At 41.6% G+C, this 27,085-nt stretch overlaps 1 protein-coding gene across 3 annotated transcripts in view; it reads right to left on the bottom strand.

Moving 5' to 3' along the window:
- The window catches only part of GPR141 (G protein-coupled receptor 141), a 100,688-nt gene that overhangs the window by 19,037 nt on the left and 54,566 nt on the right, over positions 1 to 27,085 (bottom strand). For all 3 annotated transcript variants that reach the window (XM_069206438.1, XM_069206448.1, XM_069206456.1), the window contains one exon: positions 15,939 to 16,070. In XM_069206438.1, coding sequence (XP_069062539.1) covers positions 15,939 to 16,062 — 124 coding nt within the window. In that variant the 5' untranslated portion in view covers positions 16,063 to 16,070. The remainder of the gene's footprint in view (positions 1 to 15,938; positions 16,071 to 27,085) is intronic.

Below are 27,085 nucleotides of genomic sequence, written 5' to 3'. Positions count from 1 at the left end.
TGACCCCTGACTCTGCTGGAAGGACTCTGCCTTCCTCCACAAGTGCTCTCCAAGGCTTGGATTAAGCTTGCCTCCTGTTCTGAGGTCTCAGGGCTATCAAAGACTTCACCAGAGAGAATAAAATCCAGTGCGTCAGAAAATATATGCAATGCCTGCAAAGTTTGACGCAATGCCTGCCTGATTGATGGAGTACATGGCTAAAAAATCACCACATTTCCTGCAGCACCTGTTGCCTCTTCTCAACGCACTCTGGATTTTTCACGCATGGTCTCTGCGCGTCAAAATATCCCCGCATCGCAGTGAGGAACAAAGGCTGAGCTCCTGGAAATCGACACATCACCTTGTCGCATGGAAATAATCAAAGCATCACCTCTGCCACGTCGAAAAAACAGACGCATCGCTTTATTTTCCAACGCATCTCCTCCTCTGCAGCCCCTCTGCATTGTTTTTTTGGACACATCCCAAGTACTTTGTTTTAAAAGGATACAACAACTGATTTTTGTGGATTGACTCATTTAAACCTTTAAAAAGTGTATCTTGACATGTGCATATTGGACTTTTGTCATCTGGATCTTATATTATTCAGATAAATATTATCAATTTTCCTAAACTGGTGTGGAGTACCTTTTGTGGTGTTTTCACTACGTCACTGTCTTAGTTATTGCACAAATACTTTACACATTGCCTTCTAAAGTTAAGCCTGACTGCTCTGTGCCAAGCTACCCAAGGGTGAATAAAAGACAATGTAGGTTGTCTTGTGACTTACCCTGACTAGGATTGTGGTCCCTACTTGGACAAGGTGCATACCTCTGCCAACTAGAGACCCAATTTCTAACAAGTTCCATACAATTGATGCATTTAATGCCTTCAGAGCTAGGGTTAAGTCTGCCAGAAGTGTCCAGAGACAGCAGATGCAAGTTCCACAAGCTCAATGGCCCAGCAACAGACAAATGTTTCCCGACAGAATTTATATCAGAGATGTGAATCAGTTGGCATCACAGTTTCCTTTAATTGATTTGAGTGATGGTTTTTCAGACATTTTTCAATTAAGATGCCCAAAAGAGAAAAACAAATGCTTACCAGGTGCTTCCCTAGAAGTGAATCAGTGTGGTCCATATATGGATGGTGATGTAAATGGTAACCATGTTCCATTTCTAGTAGACACAGGTGCCACTCACTCTACTGTCAGAACAACAGAAGTACCAAATTTGACACTTTCAGGAAAGAGAATTATTGTTGTAGGAGGTGTGAAAAAGCAGTTGTCCAACCCAGTAACAGAATCTGTTGCAGTAAAAATAGAAGAATGAGCACCAATTTGTGGTGTGTGATTCAAGTCCTCTGAGTTTGCTTGGACTTGACTTGCAAGTTAAATTGCTCCATTAGTTCTACACCACGTAGAATTGAGATCTACATGAATGATGAAGAAACAGCATTTAAAATTGTGAACTAAACCCCGAGAGTCACATCGTACCCAAGGTTGATCTTTAATGATTTGCCTGAAGACCTCAAAGATACTGTGTCCCCTAAAGTTTGGGACTTTTTAAGGAAAGAGATAGGACTTATTAAAGGAATTGAGACTATAAAGATAACTGTGAAACTGAATGTTGTGTACCCAAGAATTCCCCCATATAACATGACACCTGAAAGAATTGCAGGAATTACACCCATGATCGATTCATTGACAGAACAGGGAATCCTAACAGAAATAATGTGAAGTCCATGTAACTCTCCCATTATGGGACTGTGGAAGCCCAGACAAAAATATTGCATGGTCCAGGACTTCATAAAGTTATGTTATATTATGTTATGTGGATTTATATAGCGCATGGCTACCCGAAGGCCTCCCAGCGCTGAAGTGAATGAAATAGTCATTCTTTGTTGTTGTGTGGTACCAAAACCCCACAGTGATTTTATTCCAAATTCCTTGTGAAGCAGAGTGATTCACCTTGATTGACTTGTGCCAAGCATTCTTCTCCATACAGTTGCAGGAGGAGAGCCAGTTTCTCTTTGTGTTTCAGTTTGGCAGTCGTGTTTTGGTATGGCGCTGAGTCCCACAGGGGTATACTGAGAGCCCTTTCCTGTTTAGCCAGATCATGAAAACGAATCTGGCGTCCCTTGCTGATTGCAAATCTCTGTCGTACCCTTGCTCTGGGAATGCCTGATTACAATAGATGTTTTACTTAGTACTGCTATAAGAAGGAGAGATGCACTCTCTCAGTTATGACTCAAATAGATAAAAATGCCAACAGACCTGTGGCATATATTTGCCACTCTTGAGCCTGTGGCTTCGGCTTTGCCTGGTTGTCTTAAAGCCATTGCTGTAGTCTGCATACACATAGAACAGTGTGAAAGTATTGTTTTGGGTCATCCTTTGAATGTTTTTTTCCCCCCTCTGTGGAAATTTTGCTAACCCATACAAAAACTCAGCATCTACCAAGTGCATGTCTTACACCTTATGGGCAGGTTATACTAACCTCTCAGAATGTGTCAATCAAGTGCTGTAATAGTTTGAATCCACCAAATTTGATGCCCATTCTTTTGAATGATAAAAATGTATATGATGATTGCACTGATGAAATTGTTATGACTGTCTAGATGTCACTGAACTATGCACCAAGTCAAGACCTGACATTCAAGATATTCCCCTACCCCGATGTGATGTTTGTTGATGGCTCCTGTTTAAGAGACGATGAAGGTATCCTGACAGTCTCAGGTGTAGTCAAAGCCTCCTGGTTTCAAGAAGTATGTTCTGCCCAAGTAGCTGAATTAGTTGCTCTTACAAGAGCTGTTTCTGAACAGCGGAAGGTGACTATTTTTACTGATAGTCAGTATGGCTTTAACGTCGTTCATGACTTCAGTTAGTTGTGGTCCCAGAAGGGCTTTCTGACCTCTTCTGGATTGCCTATCAGGAATGGACATAAAGGGGGTTATTACAACTTTGGAGGAGGTGTTAATCCGTCCCAAAAGTGACGGTAAAGTGACGGATATACCACCAGCCGTATTACGAGTCCATTATATCCTATGGAACTTGTAATACGGCTGGTGGTATATCCGTCACTTTACCGTCACTTTTGGGACTGATTAACACCTCCTCCAAAGTTGTAATAACCCCCAAAGTGTATAATCTTTTAAATCCATTACTGTTGCCCACGCAAATTGGAGTTGTCCAGTACTCTGCACACCGCAAAGCCACTGATTACGTAACTCTTGGCAACAACTACGCTGATGAGGTGGCAAGATACTGTGTCCTGAATTGTGCTGCCTTTAATAGAGAATACACCAATGCCCCAATGATGAGACGAGTCACAATCTTCTGTCAACTGCTAAAGATTCCTGTGAAAAAGTTAAGAGGTTATAGGAAGAAGTGTCAGAGGAAGAACGGAAAGGCTGTGTTAGAGCTAGATGTGTCAAAAGAGATGAAGATGATGTTTGGGTTTCAATTGATAGAGGAGTTGTGAGGCCTAATAGTTTATTACCACCCATGGCTAGGCATTACCATGGACTGGCCCATATTGGTTGTGATCCAATGGTTAGGACATTCAAGTTATCTTGGTTTAACCCCAGATTTAGATTGCAGAAGTCTTGTGTCATAGGTGTGTCACATGTCAGAAGATGAATACAGGTAAATGTATAGCGGTTACACTGATTCACATTAGCAGATCAGGAGGACCTTTCAACAGGATGCAGTTCAATTTTATTGAGTTACCTGTGTGCAATGGACTGAGGTACATATAAGTCATTGTTTGCATTTTCTCTTGTTAGGTTGAGGCTTACCTTCCTAGGCAAAATGACAGTCTCACAGTAGGTAAACTGTTACTTAGAGGGCTTATTCGATGTTTGGCTTACCGACTTCTATAGAGTCAGACCGAGGGACACACTTCAACAGAGAAGTTCTGAAATTATTATGTATTGCATTACAAGTTGAGGAAGACTACATTGCAGTTACAGGCATGAAACGTTCTGATAAGTGGAGCAAGTTAATGGAACTTTGAAGTCCAGATTGGGAAAGTGTGTTCCTCCACCTCTCTAAAATGGCCTGATGCATTGTCTCTTGTGCTGATGAATTTGTGCAGTACTACAAACAGAAAAGCTGGTGGGTCCTCATGTGAAATTATCATGGAGCATGCTATGAGATTGCCATCTGTATCTGCAAATGCGCTTGAGAACATCACAGATGACTGGGTACTGGAATATTGCAACGGACTACCTGACGTGGTTCGTTCAGTGTCTCATCAGGTTGGAGAAGCTCCTACCCAGCCGCAGCAAGAGCTCTGCAATGACCTGTGTCCAGGCAGCTGGGTCATGGTCAAGAAGCTTGTGAGGAAGTCTTGCCTAGAACAGTAATGGAAGGGGCCACATTAGATCATGATTGTGTCTACATCAGCTATGAAATGTACTGGTCTCCCTAATTGGGTACAAGCAAGTCATACTTGCAAAGTTCCAGGTTCCCTTGATGATACATCACCAGTCCCTGAAGAATCAGTTACAGTAGGTCAGAGGGACCAGTTAAGTCAAGCTGTTGGGGGTGTGCAAGTGACTGATACAGCACAACTGAGGTCTAAGCAGTAGTTGGTACAGCAGGGTCAAGACAGAAACAGCTGGCTACAAAAACCTCAGATGCTGATGAAGGACCAACTGACACAGAGTGACAGTGATACTGACAGACCAGTAGCTTGGAGATCAAAGAGAAAAACAATTCCTAATCAGATGTATGTAGCACCTGAATGGACATACTTTGCAGCAAATGAATGGGAGAAGGGATTTACAAACTTTTGCTTTAACAATACGTATCCAGTTGAACATTCTTGAATTTGTTCTTGTGGCAGAATTGAACTTTGAAATTACATTGCCACTTGATGAACTGAGGCATTATATCCTGGATGTGTTGATTGGTGATGTTTTAACTGCACATTTATTAGAGACATATGAACTTATATTTAGAGGCTTTTTGAACATTTGCTAGAGAAAACTTGATGAACTTTTTAGATCAAGAAGATGTTTGCAACTAACATTGAACTTTGCTGAAGAGGCCATTTCTGCTACTCACTTTGCTCACAACTAAAAAAAGGGACCGGAAGAAACAGTTGACATTTTTGGTGCCACTATTTGCAGTTTTACTTTTTGTATTTTTTCCATTTTTCAACTTTTTGTCTGAAATTAGAAAATTCATGGAGTCAAGTAGAAACAAAAGTAGCAAGCTTAATCACCTATGTGTAGGAGTGTTAGTTGTGACAGTTATAATGATCATGTTGTTGCTTATTGGATTGAGTTTGCCCACAAAGGTTAAGTCAGATAATGTTAAATCCCCAAGTGCCCCGAGTTCCACAGGCCCGATAGCAAATAAAAAGACCTTGTTTAATTAGAAAGATTTACATGCAGAGGGTTCCAGAGTTGAACTGTCAACAAATGCATATTATAAGCTATTGTATGAGTTCCGTAAAAAACATGGAGGTTAAAGACTGCTATGTCTGTACCCAGTTGCTTTAATTGGTTAGTGAGGGAATCACTTATCATAGAATCCCTTTGACTTTTGAATTTTCTGTAGTTTGTTGCTGACTCTTTTGTATCAGCAAGCATATTTCCAGTATTATTACTCGAATTACGACTTGGTTTTCTCAGTTGTGCCCATCATGAAACATATGAGCAGCATTTCCAAAGCTAAAAACATTGGCACAGTGGGAGGTTTCTTTGAACCTACATTGACATCTGGTAAAGCCTATGCCCATAGACTCAATCTGACCTGTATTCTCACCCCAGTAGAAAATGTGTTTATAGGACAAGTCCAAGACAGAAGAAGAGCAATGAAAGAAAAGGTGGAGAAAGGAGTAGGACTACATAGCTGGGGTAGAGAAGAAGAACATTCATTAGCAGGAAATCAAGGATCCCTTGCCTTAGATTGCAACATGTAGGAAAGTTGTGTGTATATAGACCTAAATCAAAGACCGACACAAAATTTGTAGGGACTAGTGAATATGGATGTATGATGGAACAGCACATGCGCCAACCACGCATGCGTTGTTCCATCATGAGCCTGAACCATGCCTGAACAATGCGGTCAGAACAACGACTGCGTTGTTTCCACAAATGCCTTTACCATCCATGCCTTCACAACGATTTTATGTTGTAAAGGCATGGCTAGTAAAGGCATGTGTGGAATGCATTGCGTGGTTTTCGCATGCTACCCCCCAACCAGCCCAATAAACACAACTACCCCAACCCCCCCACCCGCCCTAAAAATACAACTACCCCGACCCCCCACCCACAAAATAAATCTCCCTCGATCCCCCCACCTGCCCAAAAAATAAAACTACCCAGACCCGCCCCTAAAAACTACCCCAATACCGCCACCCACCCTGAGCCCTAAAACCTGCCCTAACCCCCATCCGCCCTAAAAACAAATGACCCTACCCGCCCTAGAAACAACCGAGCCCACCCCCAAAAATAAAACTACCCCACCCCTAAAAACAAAATTACCCCTGCCCCCACCCCTAAAAACACGACATCCCCCGGCCTGCCTAAATACAAAATAACCCTGACCCCCAACCCTAAAAACTAAATTACCCCAATCCCCCACCCCACCCCTAAAAACCCAACCCTTCCACCTGCCCTAAATACAAAATTACCCCGGCCCGCCCCCCACCCCTTAAAACCCCCACCCCCACCCATCCTAAAAACAAAATTACCCCGACCCCTCTCCCCTAAAAACCAAGTTACCCGACCACCCCACCCTGTCCTAAAAACAAAACTACCCTAAAAACTACCCCCAGCCCCACTTACCTGACTGCGTCCTCTCCCAGTGCTGGCTCCCTTTTTCTCAGCCTTAACCACGCCAGTGCGTTGTTCAGCACATACGTGGCAGAGAAAAAGAGCGTTGTTGTTCCAGTAAGCGTGGTGACGGCATCGCGGTAAATGCATCTCATTGCATTTTCCGCATTGTAAATGCTGTTAGCACTGACCAATTGGGGCGACCTGCAGAAGGCTGGATTTTGGCTTACAGAAAGAAAAGATTCATAACTTCTTTTCTGTACAAGTTATCATAAATTCACCAATGGCACGTTTCTGGATTTATCCCAAAAATCTTTTAAGTCCTGGAATGACATTTCAATACATTTCCTAAAGGTATTTACAATCAAATACAATATTGCAATGTTAGTCTATAGAGCCTCGTATCTACAATGGGGGGAAATAAAATGAGCAGTTTTCCCTCACCAGGGTTTATAAAACATCATTTATAAGGACGCTGCTTATAGTTACATGACCCCCCCACCCCTTGGACCCCTACGGGGGACCTTGGGGGTACCTAATATGTGAAAATAATGTAGATTAGCACTTTTAAAGTGCCCATAGCACCAACGTCGAATTGAGACACCATTTCCATTTAAATGCAGTCTGCATAGTCAGGCTGCATTTAAAAATGACAGAAACTCTCCAGCAGTGCCCATATACAAAGGGCAGCAAATCCGCTGGGCCTCTACCTTCCATGCTCTATTATCTAATAGGGTCCTTTAGGTTTTGGTACCCACTTGCCCTATTATCTACTAGGGACTTATAGGGGCTGTCATGCAAATGGTAAGAATTTGATTTTAATGCCAGGCTGCAAGGCAGACCTGCCTTTAAAAGGACAGAAAGCACACAGCAGTGTACAAATGCAAGTGCAGAAATTCTGCTTGGCGTCTAATCTCCATGCCCTATTATATACTAGGGACTTATAGGCAGATTGTACCCCATTGCCCTGTTAGCTGCTAAGGACTTACAGAGTCTGTCAGGCCAATTGTAAGGCTCCCCTAATACCTAGTGTACTCTACTACATATGGGTGTTTTAACATGGCACTAGCCTGGGCCTGGCTAGCAGGGCGCAGGGTATAGTCAGTTACCATCAGTACCAGTCAGCAACAAGAATGGGGGTGAACAGGACAAAAGGGTGACTTTGAAACAAACGTTATCTAGGAGTAGTCTTTCCAATGATTTAGCATGTTGAGCATTTCAATTATCCTGTTTGGGATGAGAACTCAAACACCCAAGTCCAAAGAGGTGCCAGTGCGTCAGACATAGTGAGAGATATTTTTGGTGCTATAATTCCATCTTGGGAGTGATCCTGAATGATCATAAGATAAGGAAGTTGTTAGACTTTGCATCCTTGGCGTGGTCTCCCTTAACATTTTGCCTCTGTTTCCCAGGTTGTTGATGTGTGCTGGACTCTGTTTTTGCTGTTTTTGTTACCCTGGGCACTTTACCACTGCTATCCAGTGCATTAGTGCAAGTGCTCCTATATAAAATGTATGTGTAATTGGATTTCCATGATTGGCATATTTGATTTACTGGTAAGTCCCTAATACAGTGTGCTAGTGGTGTCCAGGGCCTGCAAATCAAATGCTAATAGTGGGCCTGCAGGACTAGTTGTGCCACCCACATTCGTAGCCATGTAAACATGGCACAGACCTGCCACTGCAGTGTCTGTGTGTTCAGTTTTAAACTGCCAATTCAACTTAGCAAGTGTACCCAATTGCCAGGCCTAAACCTTCCCTTTTCTTACACCCCTAAGGTAGGCCGTAGATAGCCCCATGGGCAGGGTGCAGTGTATGTTTAAGGTAGGACATATACTAATGTGTTTTATATGTCCTGACAGTGAAATACTGCCAAATTCAGTTTTCACTTTTGCAAGGCCTCTGTCTCTCATAGGTTAACATGGGGGCTGCCTTTAAATATGATTAAAGTGTAGATTCCCTTTGGGATCAGATAGACATGTGAAGTTTGGGGTCTCTGAGCTCACAATTTAAAAATACATCTTTTAGTAAAGTTGGTTTTGAGATTGTGTGTTTTAAAATGCCACTTTTAGAAAGTAGGCATTTTCTTGCTTAAACCATTCTGTGACTCTACCTGTTTGTGGATTCCCTGTCTGGATTAGTTTGACAGTTGGGCTGTTTGCACCAATCTCTAGACAGTGATACAAAGGGACCTGGGGTGTAGCCTGCATATCCTGATGAGCCATCTGTGCTAGGAGGGAATGGAGGAGTGGTCACTCACACCTGAAATGGCTGTGCCTCCCCTCACACAATGCAGTCTCCAACCCCCTGGTGTGTGGCTGGGGCCTGGCCTGGGTAAGGCAGGATCTCACAAACAAGAGAGACTTTCTTTTGAAGTAGGCCTACTTCAAAGGCAGAAAGGGGTATAAGAAGAGCACCGAGAACCCCTGAAAATTAGATCACTTCTGGAATCAAGAGGAACCTATGCCAAGGAGAAGACCTGAAGAACTGAGGAGAAGTGCTGCCTGTGACTGTGCAGTGTGGAGCTATCCTGCAGTTGCTGCTTCTGCCTGTGAAAGTGAACAAAGACTGGACTTTGTTGTGCATTCCTGCTTGTGAAGAATCTCCAAGGGCTTGAACAGAGCTTGCCTCCTGTTGTTGAAGTCTCAGGGTCATCAAAGACTTCCCCTACCAGCACCTGGACTCTCTGCTGAGACTCCTGCTCTGCCAAGTGGTGCCCTATCCAGTTCCTGCGCCCTTGAAAGGTGAAGCTGGCAGGCAAAGACTGAAAATCCCTGCACAGACCGCCGTGCGGGGACATTTTCGACGCACCTTCCAAGATGTGGCTGAGAAACGACATTCCTCCGCCTTCGTGGCTGAAATCAATGCTCCACCTGCATCGCGGCTGGAAGATCGACGCAACGTGGCTGGAGAAATGACACACAACACCCGATAATGGAGACTGATAACGTCTCAAACCCCACTCAGCTCGGTTTTGTGATTCTTTGCGACCAGATTTTCAACGCGACAGTGCTGGGAGTGGAAAAACAACGCAAAGCCTGGCGGGTTCCAAGGTGCCTGTCCGGATCGATGCATCGGTCTCTTGCGGGAGAGGAGAAACGATGCACGCTGACCTGACCGGAGGAGGAACGACGCACGGTCTCACTTGCGAATGAGAAATTCAAGCATCGCTGGCCTTTTCCGACACACACTCACTTGTGCGGTGTTATTTTGATGCAACCGAGGTACTTTTGTACGCTAACAGTGTTCTCACTGTTTTCTAAAGGATTTAAGACTCTTATTCTTTAAAAATTCATAACTTGACTTTTGTATGTTGGATTATTGTTGTTTTGTTCTTGTTTTGTTTAGATAAATATTACCTATTTTTCTAAACCTGTGTTGTGTCATTTTATAGTGTTTTCACTGAGTTACTTTGTGTGTTCGTACAAATACTTTACACATTGCTTCTGAAGTTAAACCTGCCTGCTCGTGCAAATCTATCATGGGGGTGAGCTGGGGTTAACTGAGTGTGATTCTCCTTTACCCTGACTAGAGTGAGGGTCCTTGCTTGGACAGGGGGTAACCTGACTGCCAACCAAAGACCCCATTTCTAACATAAGTTATCAACTATTAAGTTATCTACAGATACAGCAGCTGCCTTCTTGTACGCAGGCACAGAAATGGTTGCTGTAAAATCAATGGCTTTGCAAACTCCACTTCTGCTAGACATCCTTCTTGCGAAACAGCGCAGACTTTGTAGGGTGTTGCAGGTTCAACAATGTTGCATGTACATTCCAGACAGTAACAAGGAGCTAAGTACATTTCAAATATGACAGACCTGAGAAAGGACTTGAAAAGGTTGGAGGTAACAGGTGCCTCGGAATCAATATGGATTTTTTTTTCTGCAGTTAGAAGAGTCCAGAAGATCTTTCTTGGATAGGCCTCAAAGACTTTGACCTCTCTCATTAATATGAAAGATTGTAATGTGATGTGATGGCTTGACTTACCATCAAAGATGGGACTGATTTAGCAGAAATGTTAATTGCTTCCTTTGACATCACAGTAATCATATGTGACAATATTTGCATTTTGTTATTTGAAACACTAATAGATTAATTGTAAATGGTGTGGTAAAGACTATGTTAATGTGCATTCACTTTGGAATAGAGATATAAAGTGTTGTGGGTTAGCCCTAAAACTTTGGGTATAATCATTTGTTTTTGATTTCATATGATTCTTTATTATGTTAATTAATAGTCTGCACTAAAATGACAATGGATTTTTGAAAAGCAATGTTTTAAATATGACATGTAAATGTTGAAATTGCAGCTCTGCACTATAGTTAATTGAAAGTATTAACAGAGTTATTCTGTTTTGAATCTATTGTAACATGAAAACTGACACAGCTCATTAATGATGAATTCATAATTCTGAATGTTATATGTGCATTATTTTGCATAAATAAATGTGTCATTTTAATTCACTTCAGTTAGCCTAAGGGAGACCTGCAAGGCCATGTTTCCTGAACATGCAGAAAAATGTTTAGTCATTCTTGCTAACTTGTCATTATCTTCAGAATTCGTTCCTTTCACATTCCCACCCGCCACCTCCGCTCCGCCGACCTCGCCCTCACCACAGTTCCTCGCATCCAACGCACCACCTCAGGAGGCAGGTCCTTCTCCTACCTTGCCCTCAAAACCTGGAACTCCCTCCCCACCAACCTCCGCAAGACCTAGGACCTCATGTCTTTCCAAAAGCACCTCAAGACATGGCTCTTCGAACAGTGAAACGGCAGCCCTCCCCCCCCCCTTCCACCCCCTCCCACCTCCCATCTCCTTGAGAGCCTCATGGGTGAGTAGAGCACTTTATAATTATTATTTTTTATTTGATTTGATTTGATTTTTGAAGTGCTATCTTGGAAATAGATGTCCTCTTGTTTTATGCATAGTGAGCCTGACAAAGTATCCTTGAGCCCAGTAAATTCAGGAACTCTGGAAAAGAACTCAATGCATGTCTTTCAACCTGTATGGATGAGTTAAGATCGATGGCTTTCCGATGTTGATAATGGGAATCTTTCCTGATGTTTCAAATGACTGTTGCATGGTGAACTTTGATGGGACAGTTACACCTTCCGATTCATGTGGAGTGATGGATGAGCTAATCATCTTGCACTTTGGACTTTAACCATTCCCCAGCTGGACTTCGGGCAGTCTGCTTCAGTCCACTCTTCGTTCTGGATTCCCTTTGATTCTGAGAGGTACAGACCTCTTTACTCTTACCCTCATTTCCAATGCTTTGCTGAGACTTCGAAATTGTTCCCCTGACCCGAGAAGAAGACTCTTGATTGAGCTTCTGAAATGGTGATTCCTTCCCTTTTTACCTACTTGTTGCTGATGCTTGTTAGTCACCTTTTGCCCCAGATGTTTATTTTCCAAAATCTTTTTGTCCTTTTTCTTTTTTGGCTACATGTGTTTTAGCCTAGCACATGTTAACTTGTGGCTTGCTAATCTGTAGGGATTTCCCTTGCCCTAACTAGCTAAGCTTAGATGATTTTTTAATTGCCTTCATGCTTAACAAAACTGAACAGCACTTGTTTTATACTGATGTTTTGTGGCATGTTCAGTCCTTTTGATGTTAGTTCTTTTGAAACAACACATGGTGATTTTGTATCTTTATCACTGCTTTTGAGGATCACTTACATAAAATCTGAGCCTGAATCTGCAATAACCCTTAACTTTATTTCAGACTGGAGATTTCCTTGTGTAACCACATGGATCATACTGTCATTTTAAATTGTGACGTTTGAAGTTTTAAGTTCCTATTTCTTCACTCCTTCATGCTGGGTGAAAAGATGTATTGACCTTGTTTAAAGTATAACCTGAGAAACAGTGGCAGCTCCTCTGCTTCAGCGGAGTAGCGTCGCCCCCCCCCCCCCAGCAGCAACCGCTGCAAATCCTTTAACAATGAAAGGATAATAAACTAAGCTTGTTATCCTTTTGTTGTTAAAGGGGCGGGCATTGGGGATGACAGGGAGGAGGGAAGTGCACTGTGCACTCCCCTGGGTGCCCATGTATTTTTGGCTGGCCGACTCTGGCCGGCCAAACACATGTGCGCAGTAGGCTCTCTCCAGCCCGGCACTGTGCTGGAGAGAGCTGGCACAGGCTCCCAGTCTGCCTGGGAATGCCGTCCTGGCTGAGTGTTCCCAGCCAATCTTAATACTGCTCTGAGCAGCGTCAGGATTGGCCGCAGAGCAGGCTGGGAGCCTGTGCCTGCAGCCTGCTGAGGAGACGGAGGAGCTGCGGCGGAGCACAGCGTGCAGGAAAGTTTATTTTGTATTATTTTTTTTAATGCAATTAATATTTCCCTCTGCCACCCCTCCTGCCCCCCGCGCACTGTCCCACCCCCTGCAACACCCACGAGCTGCGACTGCTGAGAAATGCTTCATCTGTAGGCATTCTGTTCTCTTGTTTGTGCCAAGGTTCTTCCCCTATCAAGCAATCCTCTTGCTTTCGTGAAGTTGTCGCTGGGTTGTCTTTTTGTTGGAGCAAATATTTTGGTTAGAGATACAGAAGACAGAGTAGGAGTGTACGGATTTGTTTATCTCTAAATGCAGTTTCGCTGAAGCGTCCTTTTATCATCTTTGTCACTCCCACTAAAAAAAGTCATTTGCCTTATGAGTGATTTTAACTTGCCACTGTGTCTGCATCTGCTGCCCTTTTTTATGAACGGCCTCTTAATACAATTTTTGGACTGAAACAAGAGTTTCCACCAAAAATGGTATTACTAGTCCTAGGTTCCTAACTAGAATAGAAGTAATGCATTGATTTACGGCGACAAATCCTCCTATGCAAGCTGGAGGACTTTGTCCCCCGAAAACGGTGTGGACTTACTGATTCACATGTAGTGGTCTTCCTAATATTTCACTGTGAAACAGGCAATAATTTTACATTGATAAATTGGGACCTAAGCATATTGGATTTTACTGGGTGTAAAACTAATGTCAATCCCTACGGGCACTCTTAATTATAGAGCCTTCGTGACTAACTCTCTTTGTGAAGCCTGAGAAAAGAAAGTGCTGGACTCCACAGATTTGTTGTTTCATAGCACTGTACATATCTCTTGTTGTTAATAATCAACTCAATGTTACTCATTAAATCAACTTAAAAATGAAGGCATAAGTCAACTAGGTTCAAGTATGTGACAGCTATTTTACTTTCAGATTATTCAAATTATTTTGTATTCATTCTTAATGACTTAAAACTATTGTATGATATGACACAAAACAATAACATTTCGACGAGCTGATATAGGATTTTTCAGAATCTCAGTGCATTAAACAAATAGAAAGCTAAAAACAGCTGATTTGATATAACATTCTGGTCACGAACAATCTGATACACTCGGCAGTTTGTGCTAGTAGTTTCTGTTTGTGGGCGCATAAAAATGTAGGAAACACATTTAAAATTGGATCATTTTGCTTACCAGGAATGCTCTTAGCAGAACACTACCTCTGACTGTAAGAGGGGTAGTGACTTGTCAACCAATGCAATGATTTATGGAGTATAATTTCACACTCGTTTTCTTTCTAACCCGTTTCAGATCATTGAAGACCTATATTCAGTTCACCTTTTGATCTCCAGAGCCAACCACCACTTATTTAACGAATGGTGAAAGAGGAGCAGGCAGTTTCTTCATAAACACTATAATAAGTCGTTGCAGGTCGGTCGGGCTGTGGGCTTGCCTGTGGTATTGAACTCGCTTGCTCAGATATTTACTATCATAGAATCAGAAGAATGCCTTGTGAGTTCCTTAAATCATCTGGAAGGAGGATTTCTATGCAGTCGAGCCAGTACAAAGACAGTATTGTCGCTGTGAAATTGCCCGGCTGCGTGGACCAAAAACTATTCTAGCTAGCTTAGTGCTTTTGACATATTGGAGTTTATTAAAAACGTTCATGGGAAGGCAAATGAAGGTTTCTGCAGGTCTGCAAAAAAGCACCACGCAGATGATGCCCACATTTTGCTGGAAATAGAAACGTGCCTACTTTGCTGATCAAAAGCTGCTCGATGTATGCAGCCAGCTGAATTGACACAACCACCGCAAATTAACTCTGGATGGCGCCAGATTACAATCTATGGTCCTGCTGTGTTCTTTTTTTTAACAATTACTCCTATTTAATTAGTCAAACTTGTCTTTCAAACAAAGATTAAATTATAAAATGCGATTGGAATATTTAAGATAAGTTAAAATGAAGCATTTTCAAAGAAGGCATAGAGAGCCCAAGGGCAATTGCCACTTCTAAAATGCACATATGCATTAAAAGATTGATACAAAATAACTAATGATTACACTAATAAAGGTCTTAAAAATGGTCAAAGGAAATATAAAAAAAGGAACAACCCATCATAAAGTGGCTGCAGTTAGATTTATGATTTAAGGAGCATGCACGTGTCCTTTCATTTCCAAAAACGAACGGCGCTCAGCTGCTAGTTAGTGTCTAATCAGTAAACGCTCGATTTTTTTTTCTTTTTTTTTGTTTTTAACTCGGGCTCTGAAAATACTTGTTCTGGCCCTGTTCACGTCTCAGAAAAATGAAATTGGAATTCGTCTTTTAGTTCTTATATCCCTTTAATAAGTAAGGACTAGACTCAACCACTATTCACTTCTAAGAACAAAGTCACCCTGGAATCTCCACCAGTTTTGGACTACCTACACCCAGTGCTTAGTTTGTAAATAAAAGTGTGCCGGTGCCCAAAGCTCTCCTCGTCTGCTGCAATTAAATGTACAGCACAGAATACTGAGGCACATTAATCGTAGAACCATCTTGGGCCTCTTTAATCCATCTACAGCCACTCCTTGCCCTTGAGATCACTCTTGCAGCTTTCTGCTTTCTCCCTTAATGATACTTTAACGGCTTTCTCATCTTCCATTTTTCCCATGTGTGTCTTTTGCTCACAGTAAATGCCTGATGCAGAAAAATAAGTGCCAGCCCTAAAAAATAAGTGGCGGCCTCCAGAAATAAGTGCAGGCCCCAAAAATAAGTTCTTGGCACCCCCCACCGGACACCTCCGGCTCAAATTAAGCACAGCCTAGTCTATTGTTTGTGTTAGTGTGATCAAGTGTTGCACACTTTCTTGAGGACGCATGCACCACTGTATCTACTCAGTGGGCACAAAGTTCAAACAAGTAACTCACCTGCGCCAGGAGAATATGCTGAGTTCTGGAATGGGTGGTATTGTTTGGAATGTCGATGATAAGCAGGAGTGAGTCCACTTGCCACACCGGAGAGCAACAACATCTTTGCCATCACTGCCTCCATTTCGACAGCTATGCAAATCAACAAAGAAGAAGTCAATGCTGATAAAAAACAATCTGGGTATTGTTGACAATTCATTTACACGAACCTGAAAAAAAAGTCAACTTGGAATGTTCTGTTTTCCTGTCCATTTTCCTGAGCTTTTTAAATCTGGATAAAATCAGCTTTTATTGGACATTGGAGGTGTAACAGCTTCATTTCTTATCAGCATCACTTTGGAAACGTTTTAATTGGACCTCCTGTTTTTCTCCTGTATATTACAGTCAGTGCCACATATATTATGCAATTGCACATCTGCAGCGTTGTCTGTGTAATTATTGTCTTGCAGCTCACTTGACACAGTCCACCATCCATTGCATGCTACAGATAGAAAAATTATTTCTAGCTCCAAGGACAATAGTTACTAAAGCAGTGTAGATAAGGCACAGTTCAGTTATGTTGCAAATGTTAGCAGCCCATCATTTACCTATTCATTGCTGTATTCAGACACGCTAGAAGTAGGAACCTACAGCCACATGCTATTAATATCCCTAGTGGATGGATGGGGAAACGTTTTTGTTCGTAGCAAGAAATTAAGCCCCTATGTATGTATATGTAATTTAATTAGAGAAAAGAATGATAGTTTTTGCCATAAAAAGTTGTGTTCCGCTATGCATGTAAATGAATCATTCAAACATAGGCCAAAATTTAAGGATGACCTTGCATCATATAACGCCACATTATAATAATTTTTCTGATGTTAATGTTGTGTTACATTTGCCAAAAACACTGTGCCAAATCTACAAAGTGGCGCAATGCATGCATTGCTCCGCTTTGTGATCCTTTGCTTACATTAAACACGTGCCGTGCATAATGTAAGCAAAGGGGCCGTTTCCAGCGCAAGGAGCCCCACAAAAAGGGGGCAATGAAATCTACCTTTTTTGGTGTCATTTTTAACGCCTGCTCAAAGCAGGTGTTAAAAGGTCGCACCCATTGAAATCAACGGCCCTCCTTGCAGTTGCACTAGCGTCAGAATTTTTTATACTAGTGAAGCAAAGCGGACAATAGAGTCAAAAATATTGATGCTATTGTTCCAAATACCACCATGATGCGCCGTATCTTAAATACGGTGCACACATGGTGGCGTTAGTGGGGTTCAGGGGGAGCATGACAAGTGGCGCTTCACTAAGTGAAGCTCCACTTTTCTTAAATCTGGGCCAAGGTGTTTTCAAAGCAGCACTTATTTCAAGAAGGCACTTGGAGTTTTGAACAATCCTTTTATCATACAACATTTCTCAATCTATGTATGGAATATAAAAAACTGTTGCATAGCCGTGGCACACTACGTTTGGCTGTATTATTCATACCATTTTGTTGGGTGTACAATCATTTTGAGGAATATGTACAAGATAGTAATAAGACTGTAAAGAACGATCTTTATGAGGTTAAGCAAATGATATTCACACTGAAAAATTCAAATACAGTTCTGGATGGAAATACAGTAAGGCCAAGGGAAAACACAGCAAAATGAAGGGAATTCCTGAGTCAAACAATATTACAGTGTGGGAGGTAGAGTGGATTAAACAACAGCATAATATAAGTTTATTTTGTAGGGACAGGTAATTTATTGATTAAGTTGCTGGTGGTTTAGCGCGGAGGCATGTGGCAATTGGCTGCATAATTAAATCTGAGAGGTGGTTTGTTGTGTTCAACCCTCTCCTTCTGATGCAAAGTGGATATAGAGTCAGATAAAGATGCAACTATTTATGCAATATAGATTAAATATGCCTAACTGTGAGTAAACAGAATAGTGCACATTTACACGAAGTTCCATGAACAGATAGATGAACAAGACTGCAGGATACGCGCCTTTTTCTGAAAACAAAGGTCATGAAACCCTGGAGTGACTTGAAAATTTGCACCTTGTTCATTTGTCGAAATAATTTTTCTTGTGCAATGAGTTAACCTATTTTGCACATATCAGTACAATACAGTATGAGAACAGCTCATTATTCCTGCTGATAACCAAGATTTCCAAAACAGACACTTGTCAAATTTAAGATTAGGACTTCAGCAAATATGAGGATTTTTATAAACATAAATGGATCTGTGCCACTTTTCAGAAACTGCTTCAAGACCAGTGCTGTTTATTTTGCAGAGATTTGCACTATACTGCCACAATCATCTGGAAGGGTAGAAGGGTTTGATGGAAAATCTTTCAAGATGACACTGCTCTGAAACATCATTCAATTTTGTCCCAAGCTACTCAAGGACGCAAAACAAATTCTTTATGATAATTAATAAAGTAAGAAATCCATTTGCAGCACACACTTATTTCGTGCTTTCCTCATTTCACATCATAAAACCTTTCCTAATATCGTATTAAAATTTGTATTCATCAATGTGCTAAAGACAAAGGGGGTGATTACGAATTCAGCGGTCTGACCATCAGAACTCCAAAACAGCAGAGGTGAGGCAGCCGTCAAGTAGTATTACAATGTTTCCACCGGGCTGACTGGAAGAAATGTCACAGTACAATGTTCTGCCGGTCCACCTGGGGGAAAGAGTGGTGTGGTATTGACCTCTGCTCCCCCAGGGACCAGAGACCAATGCAGTCGCACAGCACCTTCGGAATAAGCAGACAGACTGTGCTCATTTCTAGGGTGTTGTCTGGGCAGCCCCTGGATTGCCCACAAATTGGTCATGGGCAGTTCAGGGCCCCCCCTGTAGCTCCCAACTCTGCCTTTCCACCAGCCTTTTCATGACATGGACCCCACCATGAAAAGGCTAGAGGAAAGGAAAGTTGTAATCAGCATGGCAGTGCCATACTCGGCACAGCCGTGGCTGACCATGACTTTGACCACTGCCAACCCGTTGGGATCCCTGATCCTGGCGGAGGCGGCGGTCTACTGGTGGTCTGACCGCCAGGATCGTAATCTGGCAGTCAGACCTCCAGGATTGCGGCAGTCTGACCACCACCACCACCGGGGGTTTGGCAGTCCTAGGACCCCCAAACTACTACTGAGGCCCAAAGTCAATAATTGATTAATATACATTTTAGGCAAAATACACATCTTGCTAGTATTGCTATGGCCAAACACAATACAGTTTTATTGCAGACATGGACAATTCAGATGAGGATGAGCAAGGGTAATATTTGTCTTTGACTTTATTTGCACTGATTAAAAATACCCTGTCCTCACTTTAAACAAAGTTTTGTCCTAGTTTACAGAAGCATTACATTTTGACAACAACTGTAGATAAGCCTCTCTTTATTTTAAGCAAAGAGACACAAGTACAACACATTTTAATTCAAAAGGTTTAGCCTTACTTCCATTGTGGAATGCAGGAGCACAAAGCTCTAATACACTCATGGATGGCATGGAAGCAAATTAATGAGTTTTTATTATTGTGCTACAAAAATATTGTAGCAAAAATGTTGGTGACCACACTATGAGCCAGGTAAGTGTATGTAGATGAGTATAGGTTTATTATAATGAATTCTTCGTATATGTACCTTGATGATAGAGCTAGCTTGAACTTCAATAGATGTGAAGTTAAAACAAGAAAATCTGCGCTTACTCATGCAGTAATCCTGGCTTACTCCTGTCACTCCTCAATGCCAAGAGTAAGGCAGGAGTACTTCAGGATAGTTCCTGAAATTCTTGCGTGAGCATAGAGTACTAAAAAAGTAAGTCACAGCTACTCATACAATAATCTGAGTGAACTGAGCTAATTAAGCTCTGCTTGTTCTGCTTACCCACTATAGTGTCGCATAGGCTCTCATTATCCTAATGAGACTACTGGATTTTGAGCAACAAGATCGTCCACGATGTGGGGGACTGAGTCTAGCCCACGGTAGATGACACTTGTCACTCCAAATCCAGGTTTTGCTCCGGCTAACTAGCAGTGCCTCATCTCTCCCAAATGGAAGAGACAATTGGGCAGCCGAGCGCATGACATCTTAGTACTTCTCAGGGAAGTCGTGGTCACTCAGGTCAAAACCGGTTCTCTCATACACAGTACGGTCTCATATATAAATGACAAAGGCAGTATAAGTTTTAAAGATTGGTTTAATAAAACAACTGCATTTTAGATAGCAAAGCGTGAGCTGAAATAACCAGAACTATACAACACAGTAATATTAAAATAGTAATGATGAGAGTGAAGCACAAGAATAAGGCTCTCATAGTGGCGCTAGATTATTCTCTCTCTAAGTTATATTTCGAGCACAGCATATTAAGCTCTAAGCCTGCCTTTCAGGTTCTCCCGGGAGGACATCAACCCTCATACCTGAGCAAAGGCCTGTAATCTGCATCAGCATCTGCAATGGGGCATTCAGCATCTAGTTGTGGGTCCCTGGCTGGAATCTCCCTCTTGACGTGTACTAGGACTAGAAAGTGTTTTTATAACTAACACGCAGATGTTCTAAGAAAATGTCCCCACGTAAGGATGTGTATTTTCTACGAATGCTGGAGACTAAACTTCTACCACGTTTACCGGCAATGTACCAGACTGTAGCCTTGACTGAAGCACAGGGCAATCAAGAATGCATTATTTGAGAAGACAGTGCTGAACTAAGCTAAACAGTGTGATAGTAGAAATTAAAACAAGACCATAAAAACTGGTTATTGTTAAATAACAGTGCAAAGCTGAATAAAATATATCTAGGGCAAAGTGCACAGCGGCCTAGTATGTTCAACTAACGTGCATGAAGCTATATTTAAAATGGCTACACTACAATAGCACCATAGGGCCCTGGATCTAATGACCAGAGGACAATGCAGGCATAATGAGTGGTTACACCTCATACATGTCCACTCACAGAAATCCCTACCAAATCCTTAAAAGTGTTTTTAACAATTTGCAAAAAAATAAACATTTAAGGAAGAAATTTTCACTATATGCATTTTGCATGATGAGCTTATGCCGTTCCTTTTGTGGCATTGGGATCAAATGTGAAGCAATGATACTTCCACTGATGTCATCTTAGGGACAAAGGGCTATGTCACTTCTGCTCTGCCTGGCGTTTTGATGAATATATGTACATGATTTTCCTCCTGGAATTTGAATGCTTTATTTCAAAATAATTGTTTGATTTGAATTGCCCTCTCTCAGCGGCATCTTAGAAAGGCTCAGCAGCAGCTAATAGCAGCAGTGAAATCTCGACAACATCACCAGGTGGTTTCATCAGCTCCCAACCTGCTTACTTTGTATGCCTCCAACAAGCAGTGTTGTCATTTTTTTCTTATTTTGCATTCAACTCATCTCAATCAAACGTCGTTTTATGTTATCTCTGGTTTCTATTATATTCACAACTCTGCAAATGACTCATAATGATATTTATGTAAAAAATGCATTAAATTCTGGACAGATTTAACATCTTTTAAAGAAATTCAAAGTTGATCTTACTGACTTTAAGAGTTTGCATAAATTCCTAACTATTAAAGGCTTTTGGAAAGTGTAGGTTCCGGTGATTTCTGAACACTTGTTAGACCACCTTTGACTATGTTCATTACTGTGATCCGATGAGTTAGGATTCCATCTCATATACATAAGGATGTCGCCACCTTTAATGTTGAACGTTGTAGCGGCGGGCCTGCCGGCACGTGTTGGCTTGGTAAGTGTGCACTTTTATGAGCTACTGTGCGTTTGTGGTGATTATGGCCCATATTTATACTTTTTTAGCGCTGCATTTGCGTCATTTTTTCACGCAAAAGCGGCGCAAACTTACAAAATACTATTGTATTCTGAAAGATTGCGCTGCTTTTGCATCAAAAAGTGGCGCAAATGCGGCGCTAAAAAAGTACAAATATGGGCCTATGTATCTTTATTTCTACTTTATCTGAATTTCCGTGTATTCCTATACTTCCTGGTTGGTCTTCATGTTGACCAAGCAAGACAATAGAGGAAGAAAAACCAGGAGGTAAAACCGAATTGGTTTGTAGGCTCCGTCTGTCTCATGCAGGCCCCCACAAACGTTTGTGAAACTACAGTCAGAGAAGTGAATCAACAAACTAGCACATCAAAAGTGTCCGAAAGCGGCATAGGTTTGAGGTTATATCACATCCAAATCATAATAGGGGTTAAACTGAAGTTAAGCAGTTATTTATTATTGCATTATACTGACTCTCAGACTGCATTGATGCTGTCTTACAACACATTTGATGAACAAATTCAAAATTTTATTTCAAAATGGGCAGTCTCAGTAATTATGAAGAATATGCTTATATTCAGAGCAAATGTTTTATTAGCTTACTCCTCAGACCAAGAATATGGTTAGAGGAGAGGACATACCAAATCTGGAAAAATACTTTTGGGAACAAACTCCAACTGAAAAACCTTGGGGCATATTTACGAGCAACTAATGCCCCCTTGCGCTGCCCTGTGTCATTTTTTTAATGCTAATGTGGCGTTAAGTAGGCCTTTCTCCTGTGCTTTATTTACACATTGTGGCTCAATTCTTGCATTGCACCACTTTGTGTACCTTGTTTGCCAAGGCATTATATATGCAAGGAGGGAGTTCCGACGCAGTGAGGCCTGAAAAAAGGATTTACAACATCTCACTGCACCATTTTTTCTGTCATTTTTACGCACCCATTTTAATCAATTGACCTCCCTGTGCTTTGCTCAACTAGCATCAAAATTGGTGCAGCAAAGCACCACAATAGCGTCACAAATTTTTATTGCTAATAACCACATGGTGCACCGTATTGTAAATACAGTGCAACCATGGTGTGGATAGGTGGGGCAGGGGTGACGCAAGTACATGGGACTGATGGGCCACTTTCTTGTAAGTATGCCACCTTATTTTAAACCTTTTTGAACCAGTTTATATGCAGGAGTATGATACAGCTATAAATAGACCATGCACAAATATTTTAAAACAACCCATGCCCAATGGCCTATTGTTAGAAATTGAGTCTCTAGTTGGCAGAGGTATGCACCCAGTCCAAGTAGGAAATATCCCCTCTCGTAAGGGTAAGTCAGATACACACTAAAAGATAACCTGTGCTTACCCTTTGGTAACTTGGCACAAAGCAGTCAGGCTTATCTAGAGAGGCAGTATGTAAAGTACTTGTGAAGCACACACATGCAAAGTAACACAATGAAAACACTACAAAAAGACTCCACTCCAGGTTAGAAAAATAGATTATGATTTTATAAATAAATTAAGACCAAAATGATAAAAATCCAATGAGTAGATTTTGATATGAGTTTTAGAAGAATCAAAGATTTCTAGCACTTAGAAGCAAACAGCGCTTTACGGGTTACTTGAGGTCATCCTAGACCATAGCAAAGTCAACAGTTCAAGCTGACCGTGATGGAGCGCAGGCTGGCTACAGGAGCCATGCAGGCTCAGGGAGCAGAGTACATTGATGCTGGCTGCAAGCACGAGTTGCAGTAAAGATGTGTCGGTAGATGCGTCAATGTCATTCCCGCAGTCAAGGGATGACTTGATTTTTCAGATACATTGATGATGATGCGCTGATTTTTGGAGATGAGTGTTGAAGATGCTGCATTAGGTTTCTCCTTGCTGTCGAAAAGATGCGTCCAGTCCAGTTGTAGGTCCAGAAGTGTCTGATTTGGTGGGATCAGAGACACAGTACTTATACTCAGTTGTGCCTTTGAAGTGGGGGTGACCTCAAAGAAGGATCTTTGAAGTGTTCACATGTCCTTTCTTTCTTAGTCCTGGCTCCAACGTATCTGTAGGGCTAATCGGCCCTTCATATAGGAACTGGCACTGCCTATTCGGGTGTGTCATCTCCTCCCACTCAGGAAGAGCCATCAGAATGCAGATGAGCATTCAGACATATTTGCCTTTCCTGTGTTTGTGGATAACTAGAGGGAATGCACAAAGTGTATCTGTCACCCACGTGTATTGGAGACAGACTGCAGGCACACGGAGTTGTAAGAGCAGAGAAATGGCCATTTTTTAAAAGTGGCATTTCTAAAATAGTCAGGTTAAATCTGACTTTACCAGTAAAGAGGATTTATCATTTCTATTCCAAAGATATGAAACATGACCCAGCTACTCCTTTCTAATCAGGAATTACAGCATAAAAGTGTATTAAGGAATTTCCAATGTTAACCTATGAGAGGAATAGGTCTAACACTAATAAAAATTACTTTGTGAGTTTTTCACTACCAGAACATGTAAAAAATAAATGTATATGGCCTGCCTTTTAGTTACATAGCACCCTGCCCTATGGTCTACCTTGCGACTTCCTTAAGGCTGACATATATGTAACAAAAGGGGAGAAAATGTTTATAAGTCTTACCCAGTAGTGCAACATTTTGGTCTGGTTCATGAAAGAAAAACTCATAAACTTCACCATTATGTGGTTGATCATGTCCCTAAGAATATAAGAGGTGGAAATAGAGTAAAAATGTTACATCAATTGGAAACAAAATACATATTGGAATTAGATAGTAAAAATCGTAGCAGATTAAATATAAAAAAAAGATTTATATAATTATCTTTCATGTATTCTTCTCTCTTTTTAAAAAATACTGACCCCTTTTTAAGAAATTGTTCTGTATTTTGTATTCGCTCTGCAATCCTACTGTATGAAAATAGGTATTCTTTTCTGGATTTAATCAGAAAAAAATACCTACTTTAGGGAGTGTAAACAGGTATCCTACATAAGAAATCGTACATGCAGGGTATGTAGTAGTACTGTACATATTGAAAAAGAGAAATGCAATGTTTAAATAATTACCTGATAATGAGAGGCATATTGGAGCACTATGTATGAATTTTGTTGAAATTGCTTGCCTTTGCACTTTGCAGGTATGAAATGCGTAAATATAGCGCCAGGTTACGTTCTAATTTAGAACAACAATGATTTATTGAGGGTAGCAATTTATGCAATTAGGCTCTTTGAGTTCGTTATGTAGAAGAAATCAATTTACACAAAATGCATTTTGTGTAGTGAAAATAGAGGTATGAAATACAGTCTTTATTTTTCTATGTCTATGATGATATATTTTGATCATGTGACGCTATGTCATTATTAAATAAAATGGGGTCAGGCAATGTGAACAAGACCAGCATGGAACGGTTGAAACACATTAAACGGCCTCTGAGAAATAAATCAGAGATTGAAAATCAGCTAGATGTGTCAGCTTTTGTTTAATCTAGGAGCGGTATTGTGGCATTTTGGATAAGGCGAAAGCTGTCTCCTCCAAAGTCGACACTTCCCCGTGGTTTAAAAAAAATGTGTCAAGTTGGGTCTTGTTGTGCATAAAAAGTTGCGGGGTGATTCGACAAGCAGGGGCGAGAAAAAGAGCAGGTTCAAAAAGTGTGTTTCCCACGTTAATTCCCATATACACTTTAGACACACCTGCAGCCAGACAGCTGGATGGTATTACACCAAATTTGCCAGAAAGGTAGCCTTTGGTCCGCAGATCACCCTTTTTTAGGGTCAAACCTGTGAGTGCAGGCGCTTGTGAGACACTGCTGAATACAGTAACGGGCTTGGAGCCCACCCATGCTCACCATTTGTCTTCATCTGCGCCACTATTCTCTGCAGCCTTTTCAATTCACCAGTGCAGCCCCTACATCACTTCTACCACTTGCGGTGGATCAGGGATCAAGCACAGATTCATTCAGTTTAATCCATGCCAGCCTGCTGCTCTCAACGCAATTCAGGTACTATTTTTGGGGGAGGTCAGCCGAAACGTCACTTCCAACGCTCGTTTTTTTTCCTTTTAGTCAGATCACGTTACTGCGTAATGTAAGTGAGAATGGCTGGGGCACTAGGAGAACATGGTGGATGTCTTGCAGTGAGATGGGGTGCATGTTTCAGTAAAATATATGTACATCGTGTGAACCGTGTGAATGTGTTAGTAAAGTAATCTCCTTATGGGCGTGTCTTTTGAGAGTCACTTCATTGAGTACTAGCATATAGGTGTGTGATTAAATTCTTCTGACTGGGCAATTGTGTATCATGTCTTGAATTGTAGTGCTTACAGAAGGGCCTTTTCAGATCCCCTTGGATGTTTCAGTACTTGAAGGGCAGTGACAGTCAGCATATAAGCGCTTTGTAGAAAACTTTGAATGTGTCCGTAGAGGTATTTCAGCATTTAACAAGTCAGGATGTGTGTACTGTCAACACAGCTACACACCAGTACTAGTACAGCAGAGCATGATGCAAAATGACACGTGAATTCCATTGCAGTGCCCTCTCCAACTTGTTTTGCTTGCCCTCGAATCCGTCCGCTCCATTTCCTGTTGCTGTTTTCATCTCCATGCACATCCTCTGGACTGCTTCACCCATCCTCCCCTCGCATCCATCCCTCCTCCACACCCAGTCCTTACTTGTTCGCTTTGTAGTTGGACATGAACATTTCATTATAACACATATCAATATTTGATTTTAAAGCTGCCAGTTTTCAGCAGCGATTTCTGACTATTGTCTTTTACAGACCATGCACCACAAACCGTTTCACACCCAAAAGAAGGAGACATTCTATGGTCAAATACAAGTGCAGGAGTGAGAAAGTGCTGCACTGGGCTGGTGCAGTAGATTTGTTCTGCAGCTGCCCCATCAGTCAGCCCTGAGAGTGCCGTAACACAGCGTCAACAGCAAGGTCTCACTAACAACCAGAGTGACTGTGCGGAGAGGTGCTGCATTGAAGGGCTCTCTATGCACTGGGAGGCCCAAGAAATAAAATACAAATGGAAGCAGTGTACAAATGCATTGAGTAAACACAGCACTGAACAAATCAGACCCTCACACAAATGTGAAACAGCTCCTTTTTAGGAAAGAGAAGGGTAAATAATCATGACCCTGGACTATTGTCATAACACATTATTTCACTTGAAATTACACTTCACAGTTTATGTCCTTTACTTACTATCCTTTTCCTTTAAAAAAAAAAATGAAATTGAAGGCCCTGTAATTTTCAGCAAGCATAGTAACTTGACTGGAATGCCAGTGAACAATAGCACCTATGTAAGATGTTCAATTTTAACCTCTACCTCCCTGGTGTGGGTCACAACCAGGGGCCGACATCAGCGAGGGGGTTAAAAAATCCTCTG

The sequence above is a fragment of the Pleurodeles waltl genome, chromosome 2_1, assembly GCF_031143425.1.
Source record: "Pleurodeles waltl isolate 20211129_DDA chromosome 2_1, aPleWal1.hap1.20221129, whole genome shotgun sequence".
Taxonomy (NCBI): Eukaryota; Metazoa; Chordata; class Amphibia; order Caudata; family Salamandridae; genus Pleurodeles; species Pleurodeles waltl.
Note: the sequence above shows the minus strand (reverse complement) of the source record. Positions and strands in the feature narration are given on the sequence as shown.